Genomic DNA, 16,007 nt, shown 5'->3' with positions numbered 1-16,007 from the left:
ATGATGTGATGTTTTTTTCACATGTTCACAAACCCGCTTAGCATATGTACGATTATTCTTGACATGGATGCACGAAATAAGTAATTCAATTGACAGGTTCAACCAACGTCTGAATTTGGACGTCCTCAAGGTTGCTTTATTTGCTTGCTTTATCATCATATACATGTAACATGGTCGTAAAACTAATAGAATTGGAGTTTGCGGATAGAATTTATAAAAAATTTAGACTTTTTTAAAATTTCATAAGAAACTGGACAAAACTTTCACTCCTTTGTTGAAAAATATAATTTTTATTTTTTTATTATTCATTTTCACACGTGACATGTGCATATCCCAGGTACATGTTTTTTTTTAGCATGAAATGAATGAATGAATTATGTTCTCTATCATTTCTTGATGGAAATCTTTTAACACATTTTGATATCGCATATTAGTATTACAACAATAAATAATTGACATAACTTCCTGTAAAAACATTAAAAATATGATGATAGCAAACAATAATTCAGAAGCAGGATATAATCCGCTAACCCCATGCTAGGTTTCATGCTTCCTTAGCTCTAGTCTACTACATTAATTTATTTCCGGTCTAAATCTTCTACATATAGACAAAGTGTTCAAACGTTAATGTCTCGTATTGGTATTGTGCTTCATATATACACTACCTCGTGCATAAAATCTGCGTTATATCTTTATATTCAAAACAAGATTTTATAGGCACGACGTGTATTATTAATTAATTGTATTTATTTCATATCCGCTAGGGAAGATGCTAGTTAGCCCCCCACAAAGTTAAGTCTATCACTTCATCTTCATCTTGAGAAGTCCAATTAAACCCTTTTTTCATAGCCGGTGGAGTTAGTAGCATGCCCTCCGCCATGCTATCTAGCAAAATCGGCATGCTAAATAACGCCTCCTCGTCCACGAACCCGTCTCTATATCCAATATTATCCTCATCTTCCCCACGATCACGTTCAAACTCATCTTCTCCATCATCAATCTTTTGCTGATCCGTAATCTCCGCATGAAGTGAATCCGAAGGATATTGAATGCCATTCTGATGACTTGCATTTTCCGACATTAACATTAATGAAATAGAAGCTGAAGAACTAAACTCCCTGGCTGCTTGGGCGGCGGCGCTTTTGATGTCTTGGTGGGAGGACGAGTGGGGGCGGGGGAGGCGGTAGGTGGAGCTGGGGAAATTGAGCATCGCGTTGTCCCCACGCAGTGCTAGGGCAGCGACGTCGTGTGCCACGGCGGCCATCTCCGGGTTGGAGAAAGTCCCAAGCCATATCTTTGATTTCTTGTTGGGCTCACGCACTTCACACACCCATTTGCCGCGGCTCCTCCGCCGCACGCCCCTGTAGACTGGGTGGCGCGTCTCCTTGAACACCTTCCTGCCGGAGCTTCTCTTGGGGTTGGGCGCCACCATTTGGAGTGAGGAAGAAGATGAACTTCAAGAATTGGCACTCATGTCTCCGAACTCCATTGATTGACTGAGAAATAATTATTAGAAATATATAAAAGTGGTGAGTTCTTTGAGAAATATTTATTATAAATACTGTTCTATATAAGTTTGCATGGGATTTACGATCAAGTATTGTACATATATATACACATGGTAAAGGAGATGAGTTGAACGTTTCAAAGTTAGAAACTATTACACTCTTCAAGAAGCAAATGCGGCCCCACAGTGTTGTCATTGGAAGACAACTCAAAAACACACACTTCTTCGTTTATACGTACAGTAAATGATTACAGTGTTAAAAATATATTGGGATAATTATATCATCCTTCCATGAAATTTAGGATAATTATATATAAATTCTATGTAATTTAAAAAATTATATGTATCACCCTTAAAGTTTACTTTCATCTAACAAATAAGTCTATTCGTTAATCAAACTTCGCCGAATTTATTGATATCAACAGAAATATAAAAAATATATATATATTTACCCCCAATTGACTTTTTACTGACTTATAACAGGTAAAATAAATTTTTTTATGATCAAATTATCCATATATGTTTTCAAGCGTTAATGCATGTGAGGAGGTATATCTTCACCGTTATAAGGGTAGTTTAGTCTGAAAAAATTTGTTTGACATTCAATAAGTTAATTAAGGATAAATATCAATTTTCATTCAGTGTTTTTTATTATTATCAGCAAATTTAGTGAATTTTGACTAATAGGGAATTCATTTGTTAGAGGAAAACAGACCTAAAAAATGGTAGTGTAATTACATCAAATCTCAAAAGATGAGAGTGTAATTATGCCAAATATATATAATTATACATCAAAATATACGTTCATATAAATAAAAATATAAAGAGAACAAACTCGAACATATATTTTTTTTAATTATGAGATTTCAGTCTCATTAATTCAAGATTTGTGTGTGTGTGTGTGTGACTTAGATATTGACAATGCCTAAGTTCGAAGTACTTATATTGTGAGTGGGATTTAATATTCGCATTATGTGATTAGTCGTTTTTCCATATATCATACATTAATTATATGATGGGTGTAATATTTAATCTGTCATTAATTTTAATTCAAATTAAAAATTTCCACATTTAGCAAAAATTGGAATTTCTTTTTCCATTTCTGTAAAGAATCAAATCTGGATAGTTTTGGTTATAATCATTATAACACTGCAGAAATTTAGGACACGTGAAACTGAGGTTTCGTAAACGCACGTGTGAGAGATGGGGACTCAAGAGGACGGTGTTGACTTCAACGCCGAAATGAATGGGGTGTGGTTTCATATTATCTGTTTCATTTTTGCAATTTATTTAGGAATACATTTTTTTTTTTAGATTTGATATAATTATACGTAAACCTCCTATAATTAGAAAAATTACATCTAATATTTTAAAGTTTGCTTCCGTTTAATAAATAAGTTACTTTATTAGTTAAAATTCATCGAATTTATTGATATTAACAAAAAAAAAATTATATATTTACCCCCAATTAACTTATTACTACTTATTGCAGGTTAAATAAAATTTTTTATGATCAAATTATCCCCATATATCTTCACGCATTAATTTCATTAAGGAGGTATATCTTCATCGTTATAAGGATAGAACAAAATAGTTTGAGCTACAATAAATTAGTATAAGTCAATTGAGGGGAAATATAATTTTTTATTCAATTTTTCTGTTAATATTAGCATATTCAGTAAATTTTGACTAACGGAGGGACTTATTTGTTAAAAGAAAACGAAATTCAGGGGTATTAGACGTAATTTCCCTAACCACAGGAGGTTTACGTGTATTACGCAAAACCTCGAGGGAGGAGAGTGTAATTATTCCTTTTATGTACGTATTTTATAGTACATTTAACTGTATATAGTATATTTTTACACTATAAAAAAATATCTCAATAGCTATAAAAAAAAAATTATTGCTATAATCAGCATAAAAAATTACTAAATTTATTGTTAATCTATTTAATATAAGAAATTTATTGAATATGAATTTAACAACGAATTGTTTAAATATTTAGCTCGGCACTACTGCATGTTAATATTTGAAATTTTCATAATTATTGAGTTATTTTCTTATAATGATCTCAGAGGTAAGTTATGGTTGTTTTGTATGCATACGTAAAATGAAATACAGGAGGAAAGATATTCCGGAATAAAGAATTCCAATTGCAAAAACATTTCCTTTGTTCTAAATATAAATGATCGATTTTTTTTTACTATGAATTTTCACTTTTGACCAAAATAATTAATTATAGTAAAAAATTTTATTAGCATTACTCGATAAATGGTCTGTTTATTTCAATCAGAAATTTCATATAAATGCGACAAATGTGAAACAGTTTGGAAAAAATAGGAGTCGTATTTTCTATTTGGGGAATATAATTAGAAGAAAACGTTACTTTTAACAAATACTTATTTCAGGTGATGTGCTGAAAAGTATGAATAATAAATTTATAATTAAAAAAAAGCCTTTCCTGCTGTCAAAATTGACCATTTCTTAATATGATGATTTCCGAGTTCCTGCAACACTTGGGGAGGGGGGAAAGATCACCTTAGTAACCCCTTCTGGCTTTGCTTTCCATTTTTGTCCGTTTTTTTCGTCTTTTATAAAGCAAATATATATGTTTCATAATAATTTGTTATTAAAAATTCAAGATTCAAATATTATTAACGAATAATAAATCACTTGTAATTTTTCACGAGAAATTTAAGAAAAAAAGCATAGCTCAACCTTATTTTTTATGAATAAATTTAAAAATCAAGAAAGATATGTTAATTTTTCTTCGACATGACGGTAGAATCCCCTACTGCCATGATAATTTTAGTTATAATAATATTTATTTGTTGATGAACACTTTAGTACAATTCGAAGCAGATCCTTATTTAAACGATTCGATTTCATAATTTATTCTATAAAAAAACACGTTCCATTCCACTTGAATTATCATTTTCGTGTTGATGGAAATGACCTACATTCTGTGTCTGACGTACGTAGAGGGCTCATTTACTTTTTAGGAGTTAATTGAGTTAGAATTAATTAGATTGTGATTATAATCATGATCATATAATAAAACCCTCAAGGTCTGGAGTCTTGGACCACAATTAAGTATGTTCAGTTCGGTGAACCAAATCGAATGATTGCTAAAATATATATAGGTCACTAGTACGTAAGTGCACTAGCTATTAAGTAAAATAATAAATATCGTTCCCACGAGTATTTAAATACAATAATTATCAAAACTATAACTAATTTACGATTAAAAAAAAACATGGAACAAAAATAAACATGAAGATTGTCCTAGGATTAAAAATATGGTAAACAGATTACTAATTAATCATATCCCAATTAGTCATCTTTACACTCACAAATTAATATTTAAACCTATTATCTCACATTGAGAGTAAAAACATGATCATAGCGAACAACATCAATGTGTGACATCATAGGTTCATAATCCGTTATTCGTCAGTTGGAACTTGGGAATTTTGAAAATCTGTCTTTGATATTGAAATCCTTCCATCGACCATCAACTTAAAACTAAGAAACAAAGCATACAAAAAAATTTATAAAACAAACGACAAGTATATTTATTTAATTAATAAATATAGAGATAACTAATTTATATAATTTAAATATATATAAAAACATTAATTTTTCGATTCGGTTCGACAATCAAACTACAAAAAAATGACCCATCGATTCAAATTAATTTATATATATAAAACTGAAAACCGAATCGATATTTCGATTCGATTTTTCAATCCAAACTAAAATTTCGGGTCGACCGATTATTAAAACTCTGAACAGCCCTAATCACAATTTTTGCATAATCCTAATTAGTAGCGGACAACATGTATTAATTGCTGGCTTAGGCGTTCAAAAGTAAATAGAATGTAAAAAAATAATTAAATGGGATATTTAACTCAAGATCAACAAGTAAATGGGGCCAGAGGGTTTTCTTGAAAGTCTTATTATTCTTTAATGTCTTCTTCTTTTTTTCAATCTTCTTCCCAATTCTGTTTATGAGAGAAACCTGTTTTTTCCTATATTATTAGGGCTCATTTACTTTTTGAGATATGGTAAATGCAAAATAGGATAGAGGGAGAGGTTAAATGTGTGATTTAATTATTTAATAAAATGTGTTTATTGTTTACTTAAATGTATTTAAAAATGGATAAGAATTAAGTGTGACTGATATAATGTATTATTTAAATGGTAGGATGATTTGAAGTGATTTGAGCCAATTTTCGAAAAATGCACTCAATTTAATTTCTAGATTTTTTTTTTGAACTTTTTACTACCCATTAATAACTTCTTATGTTGTATGCATGATAGGAGGGGTGATTTACATAATTTCACTATAATTTAGGGGTTGTCAGTGTAATTATTCTTATAATTTATTTAATTTTTGGTATTTTTTTAAAATAAAAACGATGAACTATTATTATTTAAATAAATTAATTATGATCATTTATCAAATATTTATATCTAATAATTACCAATAATTATAATAATCATACACTAATCATCAATAATAAATAACTATATCTGATCAACTACTACTATTAAAGTAGAATAACATTCCACGGGTGGGGTTCGAGAATTCATGGCCTTAAAATTATGGAGTCTCAACTTCATCAATTGAGTTAAACTTCTTAATTTTTGGTGTTTTAAGCACAGTATCTGAAGGGAGGGGTAAATTGATGCACTAAGAGTATGATTGGTCAGGGTGAAAATGGGAGTATAAGAGAAGTGGAAGTAAAAATAAATTGTATAAGAGACAATTTGTGTTTGGTTAGAAGGAAGAGATGGAAGTGAAGTAAAACTCGATGTATATGAAATTCTCTGAAGTCCAATTTTATTTTCGTATAAAATTGGATGGAAAAATGGAAGTAAAAGGCTCAAAAGACAAAAAAATACATTTTTTATTTTTACTTATTTGATTACCATATATATATAATTTTCTCAAAAGTTGTTTTTGGTATCAACAAAGAAATTGAAGTTTGAACTTGAATTCGTTAGTTGAAAACATTGTTAGTAATTTTTATTTTATTTAAACTAACAGTTTAAAATAAAAAAAATAATACTCATTTTGATAAATATTTTTATTAATAAAAAATATTCTTAGTTCTTATTTGACAAAATATTTTATTAATAAAGTTTTTAAATTTTTGATATACTAAAATTATATTGGTATAATATTAATTTATTTATTTTTTAATACAAAATGAAGAGAAGAGTTATTTAGTAAAATTACAAAAATTAGTTTTTTCTTCTCTATATATTTTTTTCGTACCAAATAAGGAAAAGTATTTGAGATTCTCTTTACAATCATACCAAACAACTTGAAAAAAAAAATAATTTTTTCCTTCCTTTCTCCCGTACACTTTCCTTTTCCTCTTATTTGAATCAAACGAATCCTAAAACTTAATATGAGGTACCCAAAAGAATGTTGTTAGAGATGAGGCTCAAGATTGAAGAAGCCTGTCCCAATATCAAGCAACTACTGGGCCCACAATGCCTAACGGGCTGATCAGTGGGCAACCAAGCAACTATGGACCATTATTGGGTATCTATCAGGCCCAATAAAGCCACACAGTTGGTTTCACAAGCCCAAAAACATGTGGGTCAACCCATATCTCTATATATTGGATTTTCTTATTTTTCTTTAAACGTCGAAATATTAAATTTCTTCAGTCAAAATATAATGTGAATTTAACGAAAAACATACTTCTATCTATATTTTACTATTTTTAACAAAAACTTGCATGTGTTAAAATGTTAAAGTGGAAAAAGTTGTATTTTTGGTCCCATATGTTAGAATTTTCTTCAGTTTAGTTTTATTTATTATAATTATATGATATTATATCCTATAATTTAAAATTTTTCTCAGTTTTAGTTCTCACGTGTATTTTCTGTCCAATAATTAATGGAGTCATTAGCATTTTCATACTTTTTCATACACTTTTCGTTGATCATTTTAAAAAATGCACGTGAATACTAACATTGAAAAAAATTTCAACTTATGAAATATAATGCAAGAAAATAGTAGCAAATGAGATTAAATCTAAAATGTTAAAGTGGTGTAGAATGTTGGCCCTACTAAATTCAATTAATCTCCCCAATAATAATAAATTTCATTTTCTCTCCTCTACTGATTTTCTTATTTGAAAAATTTAGATTCTCCTAAGATGGATTGGGATATGTTTTTACAGTACAGTTGTGTTTGTCTACCTCAAAATTATTGATAGATGAGGGGACCATTCTTATTTCTTACCTAGGTAGCTGCCTGAAATATGGTCTAAGGGACAAGATGAAGATGATTCTCCACAGTTGTCGACGAGCAAGAAATCGTGTTGTCACTTTCCATCCACCCACCTTTTGAAGGACTAGCGACTACACTTGAGACTTGGCATTCAAGGTGCACGGTGAATTAGATTGGTTCAAAATCGATACGAATCGATCGAGAAATATTTGATTCAGGATCAACGCACTACTATTTATTATCAGTTTTGAAGTGGTTTTGAACCTTTAAATGATCCCAATTTGGTTTACTTATAAATTCAGGCCCAACCCATGACCCAGTCCGATTGATGCCCAAACTAGGCTGGGATATGTGTGTTTTATTTTTATTTTTTTATGAAATTGAGATTTTTTTTTAAATAATTACTTAAATTTATGGTTGTACGTATTATGAGATAAATTAAATTACACAAAAAATAATAGTTAAACCTATATAATGAACTTAAAGAATAATCTGATGAACAAGCTTACAATAATAATAAACTTAGATGATAGTAAATTAAAAAAGGACTTGAACTTTGAAAAAAAATAAATAAAGAGTATTAATGAATTAAAGTATTGAAAATTTATAAGTAGCACAATAAAAATAATTATTTTTAGAGTTTCAAAAATATAAAAAAACTATTAGAATAATCAGTCTCAAGTTTCAATACTTAGGACCAGCTCAGGACCGGTCCGGTTCAAAGCGTTCCTGAGCCAACTCAGCTGATTTTTTATTGGTTTAATTCGATTCTGACTCGGATTGGCCTAGCTCGACCAATTGCGCATCTTGAATTGAGATATTGCTAAAGTCATCAATGGATAAGTACTTTAGTACAAAGAGAGCAAGACCAAAATTTTGAATATTATTAAGTAAAACTATGATGATATTATAAATTGAAATAGTGATGGTATATGACCATTAGTCTAACAAATTATAATTCATTTACATCATATTTGTAGGTAATATGTGAAGGGCGTTTGGGATTTAGCCTTTTCTTGGACGTTAATTGAAATTTCTCATCAGTACAGTATGAATCGGCTAATTAAAACCCTCTAATCTCTATCTACCAAACATCCCATTACATGCAGGGGTTTGTTTTTTTCTAGATTATTTATTTATTATTATGGTGTAGAGACAATTGCAGCATGAGAAGTAAAGATATGCGGACATATGATATTCCAAGTACAAAATGGCTTGTTCTTTTATCTTACATATTTAAGTTGGCAGTAGACGCAATATTTGATGTGCACGTGAAGGATCTAAAAATGGTGAGACTTGGGTAAATCTTGGAATGAGTAGGGTAAGTTGAAAAGGTGGTCCGTGAGGACCAAACCACATGCTAATGGTGATGAGAGTTGAGAGTAAAGTATATATGCCCAACATTCTATTCAAATCATTTGTGTTTCCATGTGAAATTTGACATTTGCAGCTCCCACTCACACTATCAATTATGATCTTAAATAAATTAAAAATTCCATTGAAAGAAAAATGTGCGTTTAGTGATGGCAGCACCCTCCTCATTATATATAAACTTTCCAGATACGGAATTCCGAAAAGAGAATACAACCTCGTTCTCATAGACGATGCTGAATAATATAACATGTAATACAATTGGATCTTGGGCATGAGGTAGAATCCATTTTGATTGTGATCTAGCTTTCGGCCCCATTTTGACAATCTTTGCTGCATTTAATTTAAATATCAAAATGCTTTAGTTAAGAGATGACTGCAACGAATCCGTCCAATATGATTTTAATTTCAAATCAACTCAATACAATAACACCTCCCATCTTAAATGCAATAGACCCTCAACACAACACCTCAAGTAGTAGGTATAGAAAAGTAGACGTAATGAAATATGAAATGTGGAAGTGGCATAAGAAGAAGAATGTGAGGTGGGGTGAATAATTGAAAAAACAGACTTTAGTAGTAAGAGGAGTGGGTGGCCTTATGAGTGTCGTCCATGATGTTGTGTTTGTCTCAGTTCTTTTGCCCAATGACTCTTCCCTTTCATTGGTACCCACTTTTTCTCTTCCCAAGAGATGCTCTTTCTCACTCTCACTCTCACTCTCTTGTATTTATGGGCCTTCACTAATATTTGATTGCGTTCTCTCTATTTTAGCAGACTACTGTTGTGGACAGATGCGCTAGTTCTTTAGCGTTTGCACGTTCATGCGCACGAGGGGCTGCCCTTCTCTGTCGGCGAACGCCTTGTCTCGACTCTCAACTGCAAAATTCCTGCCCACTTTTCATTTATTTTGCTTATCTCAAATTTATGTTATTATTTGAATTAAGGGGGTTCAGATCTTGTTGGACAATCACCTCCTTCAAAACATTCAATATTTGATATCTCTAATACCTCTTCTTACGTGCATGTGGTGTTTTTTTCTTTGCCAAATCTTGCGTGTGAATTTGTTTTCTTATTTTTTTTTTAAATTATGTATTACACAAAAATTTGAACCGTTAAAATTGTGAATTATTTTAATATTTAATTTAACAATTAAGCTTTGGATTCAATAATTTTTGGATAGTTTCACCAATCAATCTTAAGGGATTAACTTGAAATTTGGTCTATTATACGGTGACGAAAATATAATTTCTTAATTTGATGTCATGTATCGTTCATCAATTACTCAAGATCCGCATCAATTCATGAATCGAGTAAGGTAAGATTTAGGGTTTAATTACATCTAAATATCTTCTAAAAATATAAAAATTATACTCTTCTTAAGAACTTCTAAAATTAAATTTACACTCTCTCTGAAAATTCATTATTTATACTTAATCCCCTTTCGTGAACGTTTGGACAAAAAATATTGGCGTTAGCAGAAAAATTATATAAATTTTTAATTTGATGTAATAATTTGTACTTATAAGAAAAAATTATAATGATGTTAACCTCACTCCATATATATATATACTATATTTATTTCTTTATAAGTAAAAAGATATACATAAAAGTATTAAATGGTGAGTAAAATTAAAAATTATGCAATGTATATATATTTTCCTAAATTATTCAGTATATATAGTCGTGTAGTGGAGAGCATCTTATGTGAAGGCCCACCATAAGGCATTTACATCAAATAACATATATACTGGCAAATCAAATGATGTATCATTTATTTTACTGTTAAAAGAAATTAAAGGATGTATAATTTATTTATTTTATTAATTATGATACTAACAAGAGAATAATAAAAGGGTGTTTGCAAATATTTAAATAAAAGTCTATTAGCTTATTGCTGGAAAAAATGAAATAATTTTAATTTTAAATCTGTTTAATTTAAGTTGATTTAGACCAAAATTTATAAATGACTCCTTATTGATTTTTGCAGCATATTGATAAAAAATTATAAATCCTAAATTATTTTCCAAACACTCTAACTTCAACTTTTTTCACTTTTTATTTTTATTTTTAATTAAATTCGTTCAGTTTTCACTATTGCTTGATTTGCAACTTTTTTATTGAATTATTCCCACTATGAAATAGAAGTTGTTACAAACACTATTTAAATATTTTGTGGTTCCACAACTGAAATATTTCTCATCCTCACTTTTTTCCCCCTACATTTACTATTGGCAACAGTTGATCGGACTAAAATCATGGTAAATAATTATTATTAATTATAATTAAATAAAAATTAATATAAAAAACTAAATTAACATCATAAAAATTTTAATTATCATAATTTTTAGTCGTGACAAATACTTGAGCCTCGTTCGCAAAAATCATAACCAACAACCACTGTGTAGTCATTAGTCAATGATTATTTAATAATACGACTATTTATTTTTAACCATAGCAATTAATTATAGTGAAACGTTCAATTTCTTCTGATGATTGGAGCATATGCAAGTATAGTAGCAACGGACATAATTGTCATTATATTTCTATTCTCGCCAAATTGTTAACAATTATCTATAGTGATTATTTACTGCATAATTTTGGTAACTAATAGTGATATAATTCTTGAAACTGCATAAATTAAATTGATTTAAGGTCAAAAGTTATAATCAGCTCCTAACATCTAATATTATTAAGCAGTTTTCTCAAAGACTCCAAACTCCAACAATTTTCTATTTTTCACTTTTGTTTTTAAAATACTTTCAACTTTTTTCTACTGCTTAATTTAATTTACAACATATTTATACAGAAGAAACATAAATTATTGCAAACATTCCTTAAGTAACATGTTAACTATGAAGCATAAATATAAAAGTATAACAAAATACTAATATCACTAGAAATAATCAACGGTGCATATAGTGACAAGAAACATATTAATTGTTATACAATCGCTATAGATGTGTAGCGCTATCAATTGCTTTTAGTGATAATCATATTATGACAATAATAAATACATTCTTAGTTAATATATACATTCCAATAATATTTTAAAAAAAATCAAGTAATATATTTCATTACTGTTAATATATTTTGGTCCGTGGTTCTTGAAATTGCTTTTGACTAGTGGTTTTTGGGGTACCCTACCCTACAACCTAAGCGGCAGGCAAGTGATGTCATGTCATCAACTTAGTTTATTAATGTTTATTATTATAGTACTTGAGAGAGAGCACATGGGATGGAGGTGGAGACAGGAGTAGAGCCATTACCCCCCCTGCAAATTCTCAGTTTTTACACATTACTTAAAGTCACAAATGGTGGGAAAAAGTTAGTTTCATTTACTTCCAGTAGTGCTCATGCGGCTGCCTGCTTTCTTTCAAGATCAGTCAATTGAAATTGTCAAAGAGTTCATTCTATTACAATATTGTAGAATAAATTGTTGAAAAAAATATGAAAAAAGCAAGAGAATACAAAACATATCTTCTTATAATTATAATAGAATTTTATATAATTCTAAATATTAACTATTTGAATTAGGGTTTAATTAATTATGTGGGTTACATATATGACAAGTTATAAATTTACCCCTGATGATACTGCTCTATAGACGACAATGAGTGGGTTAGAGTGTGATGTTGGCTAGTCCACACTAGAACGAATTTGTGTATTATTATATTCAAGGACTTGGGGGTTGGAACCTTTTGTAGTAAAATCAGTCATCTTCATGTTTTGATATGATTGACATATATATTGACGTGGATTGTTGTGATAAATTCGTTGTTTCAGCAATAACAATATAGTGTATTCTGTATTATCAAAATTATAATTACAATCACGTGTAAAGAGAATTGTTAATGATCGTCGTATCCAGCTTTTTAAAGCTTGTAAAACTCTTAGAATGTCAAGAATAATGTCATGCATGCACTAGCTAGGGACCCCATCAACTGGGGGGAAAAAAGTAAAATTACAGGGAGGGTTAGTGGGACTTGGTCCCATTAAACAGTACCTTTACAAATATTGCATCTCAGATATTGTCTTGTAAAGGAGGGACTAGCTTCATGGTACATTGAGGTTTCACACTTGTGACTGTTGAAATTGACAAACACACACACAACACACACTGTTTGGTGTATATATTGACCGCTTCTTGCAGCCCATTTTTGCCTCATTGATTTGTATTCAAGTGGGCATCATGGCTGCTGAATTCAAGCACTTGGTGCTGGTTAAGTTCAAGGATGATGTGGTGGTGGAAGATGTCTTGAAGGGAATGGAAAAGCTTGTCTCGGAAATGGACAGTGTCAAATCCTTTGTTTGGTTCGTCTTACTCTTTAATGTGTTGAACTTGATTCGATGTTGTCTAAATTTATGTGTTTATGTCAAAAACGTTGTTTTTTGACCAGTTTCTTGCAGGGGTCAAGACGTGGAAAGCCACGAAATGCTTAGGCAAGGATTCACGCACGCTTTCTTGATGACGTTCAACAGCAAGGACGACTTCACGGCGTTCGCCAGGCACCCTAAGCACGTCGAGTTTTCATCGACGTTTTCCACCGCGATCGAGAAGGCCGTTCTCCTTGATTTCCCGGCTGTCAGTTTCAAACCTGCGGCCTGATCATTGGGAAATAATTAAGAAGCTAATAATAGTGTATATGTTGAGAGCGTCTTGTGTGTGTAATAATGATATGATGATGGTTTATTCTTCATGATCTCTGTCCCTTTAATCGCTTGAAGTGACTGTTTTGGATCTGCTACTGTTCTCAGCATTGATGTATCAGAACTCCTCATTTGCATTTATTAATGAATGGATAGTTCCCATCTTTTTTGACTTTGTTTGCTTCACCAAATCAGGGTTTTGATTGATGTTTTTGGGAGATGTAAACTCAGCAGCTCAATCATTGACAGATTAGCAGCTCTGTCTGCCACTTGAGACATCCTCTCAAGATGCTAATCACTTCAAATTCGATCCACTCTCTTGTTGAGACAATTTGCTGCAAGAATTTGACAACTTTTTGGAAAAGGGATTCATTTAAGAATTAAAAAAGAAGCAAAAACAACTCCTTTTCATGGTTTTTCAGAGTACATTGGAATAAGAATAAAGGAGGAGCAAAAGGCTGTATGGATCATAAGAGAAAAAGCAGATTCTTTTAGATTACTATCAATTTCAGATTTTCGGACAAGTCCCTCAATTTTCTAGACATCTGAACATCAGGAGGAAAAGGGAAAGATCTGTAAGAATGAAGGGCTGCAAGAAACACCATCTCCTTCAACTCCTATTCCTTCTCAACATGTCCTTTCCAAGATCATCAGTGTCCGGAGAAACCCCTGTAAGTTACTGTGGAGGCATTAGAGTAAAATCACAATTCTTGCATCAACATCCTTCAAATTCGTCCCTGTTGAGCCACATGATCATCTGCAAATCTGATAAGCTCTATTACAGAACATCCATTGGCCTGTTCAAGATTTCTCACATTGACTACGACAACAAACTCCTCACAGTTTCTCACAGTTCGTGTTCTTCTGCATCCAGCTTTGTCTCCCCTCATAATCTCTCAGCAGGATTCGTAGGTTCTTCATCGCCGAACTCATTAGTTCTCTTCAACTGCTCGAACCGAAGTTCAAAGTTTTCGACTGTCCCATGTAATGTAACTCAGTTAAGCGGCTGCTATGATCACAAGCAAGAACTGACAAAAGGGCTGTCTCCTTGTTTGCTCGTTGACGACGTAGGAAAACTCGAGAGAAGTTTTCATCCCAGACAGCTGAGCTGCACACATTACAGCCTAGTTTATAGAAATAAGGAAATTCTTGAGTTGGGAACAAGGATTTCGTTCGATATTCCTGATCATGTACCTAATCCTTGCAACGAGTGTGAGAAGCCTGATGGGAATTGTGGGGTTGGATTGAGATGCGTTTGCCATCCGCAAAAATGCAGTGAGTGTTTGTTATTTTTTTACAGGTAGCTAGTAGTTCTTGGTTGCGTTGTCGTTTAACAATATCTTACTCGTTTTGGTTCTTCTATTGATGATTTGACAGAGGATAAGGTGATTTCAGCCGGAGCAGTTTTGAGGCCGTGTCATAACATAGTTTTTTGTCTGGTTTTGATCGTTGTAGTACTGGGCGTGTTCTGTCAATCTTAAGGTTGGAAACTCGAAAATTTGTTCAAGTTGGGAGAATTCTTGATTTTACAGAGTTCCAGAGGTGTGTTTGCTTGATTTAGCCTGTCTGTTCTATGCTGTTATGTAGTTTCATGAAGCTCAATTGTCAAGTGTTGGTATCTTTCTATGAGGACTATGTTGTTTCCAAAGTGACCGATGACTGAGAATATGTCTGAAAGATCATATTAGATCACATGAATCTTCATCATGTCCTGGGAGCACTATATAACTCTTTTGATCACACTTCCCTGTTGTGTTTGGAAACTAATTTGGTTCTTTTTTTTTTTTTTGAAAGGGAAAGTACATTGGTTCTGAGTTTAGGGAAATTGAGCAACAGGGCATTGTTCCATGATCTATTGTAAATTGTTTTCGGGATTTTCCCTATGTGTTATTAACTAGAAGAAAGAAATGGACAAGCAGCTCTTGATCCCAATCAAATAAGTATTAACACGGAAATTTCAGAATTGAACCAATTACATGATAAGTATAACTGATTAATGTAATTGCATTGTCGTAACATGATGAATTTTGTCCAACAAAATTTGGTTAAAATAAGAATTTCTTTGTACTAATGAAGAAATGAAATATGGAGAATCCTGTTTTGAGGAGTGGCATTTTAATTAATGTAACTCACAAAAACCTATCCTTGTAAAAAGATGTTGCGCCACTCAACGTTAATTCTTCAAGATGCCAGAGAAGTACAAAAAATGGATGGAAAGATGCAACATA

General features: G+C 31.4%; 3 protein-coding genes across 3 annotated transcripts; 2 read left to right on the top strand and 1 right to left on the bottom strand.

Moving 5' to 3' along the window:
• Positions 1-443: 443 nt before the first annotated feature.
• On the bottom strand, positions 444-1,564 carry LOC105170890 (dehydration-responsive element-binding protein 1D). Its single transcript, XM_020696949.2, has one exon. It carries the CDS (start codon positions 1,430-1,432, stop codon positions 773-775), a length of 660 nt encoding a protein of 219 aa, XP_020552608.1. The 5' UTR covers positions 1,433-1,564; the 3' UTR covers positions 444-772.
• Positions 1,565-13,186: 11,622 nt separating this feature from the next.
• LOC105170792 (Stress responsive A/B Barrel Domain-containing protein) lies at positions 13,187-13,951 on the top strand. The gene is made up of 2 exons (XM_011091706.3): positions 13,187-13,443; positions 13,540-13,951. The coding sequence occupies exons 1-2, from the start codon at positions 13,322-13,324 to the stop codon at positions 13,736-13,738; spliced, it is 321 nt and encodes a 106-aa protein (XP_011090008.1). The 5' UTR covers positions 13,187-13,321; the 3' UTR covers positions 13,739-13,951.
• A 137-nt stretch (positions 13,952-14,088) lies between these two features.
• LOC105170791 (uncharacterized) lies at positions 14,089-15,521 on the top strand. The gene is made up of 2 exons (XM_011091705.3): positions 14,089-15,054; positions 15,157-15,521. The coding sequence occupies exons 1-2, from the start codon at positions 14,361-14,363 to the stop codon at positions 15,258-15,260; spliced, it is 798 nt and encodes a 265-aa protein (XP_011090007.1). The 5' UTR covers positions 14,089-14,360; the 3' UTR covers positions 15,261-15,521.
• The last annotated feature ends 486 nt before the right edge of the window (positions 15,522-16,007 follow it).

This window comes from Sesamum indicum, linkage group LG9 (assembly GCF_026168435.1).
Source record: "Sesamum indicum cultivar Baizhima isolate 11 linkage group LG9, ASM2616843v1, whole genome shotgun sequence".
NCBI classification, from domain to species: Eukaryota; Viridiplantae; Streptophyta; class Magnoliopsida; order Lamiales; family Pedaliaceae; genus Sesamum; species Sesamum indicum.
The sequence above is the reverse complement of the archived record's forward strand: the minus strand, read 5'-3'. Positions and strand labels throughout refer to the sequence as shown.

Coding starts and splice junctions, on each gene's coding strand:
- LOC105170890 (XM_020696949.2), bottom strand. CDS start 1,432: ATGGTGGCGCCCAACCCCAAGAGAAGCTCCGGCAGGAAGGTGTTCAAG.
- LOC105170792 (XM_011091706.3), top strand. CDS start 13,322: ATGGCTGCTGAATTCAAGCACTTGGTGCTGGTTAAGTTCAAGGATGAT. Junction 13,444..13,539: donor AGTGTCAAATCCTTTGTTTG/GTTCGTCTTACT, acceptor AGTTTCTTGCAG/GGGTCAAGACGTGGAAAGCC.
- LOC105170791 (XM_011091705.3), top strand. CDS start 14,361: ATGAAGGGCTGCAAGAAACACCATCTCCTTCAACTCCTATTCCTTCTC. Junction 15,055..15,156: donor TTGCCATCCGCAAAAATGCA/GTGAGTGTTTGT, acceptor ATGATTTGACAG/AGGATAAGGTGATTTCAGCC.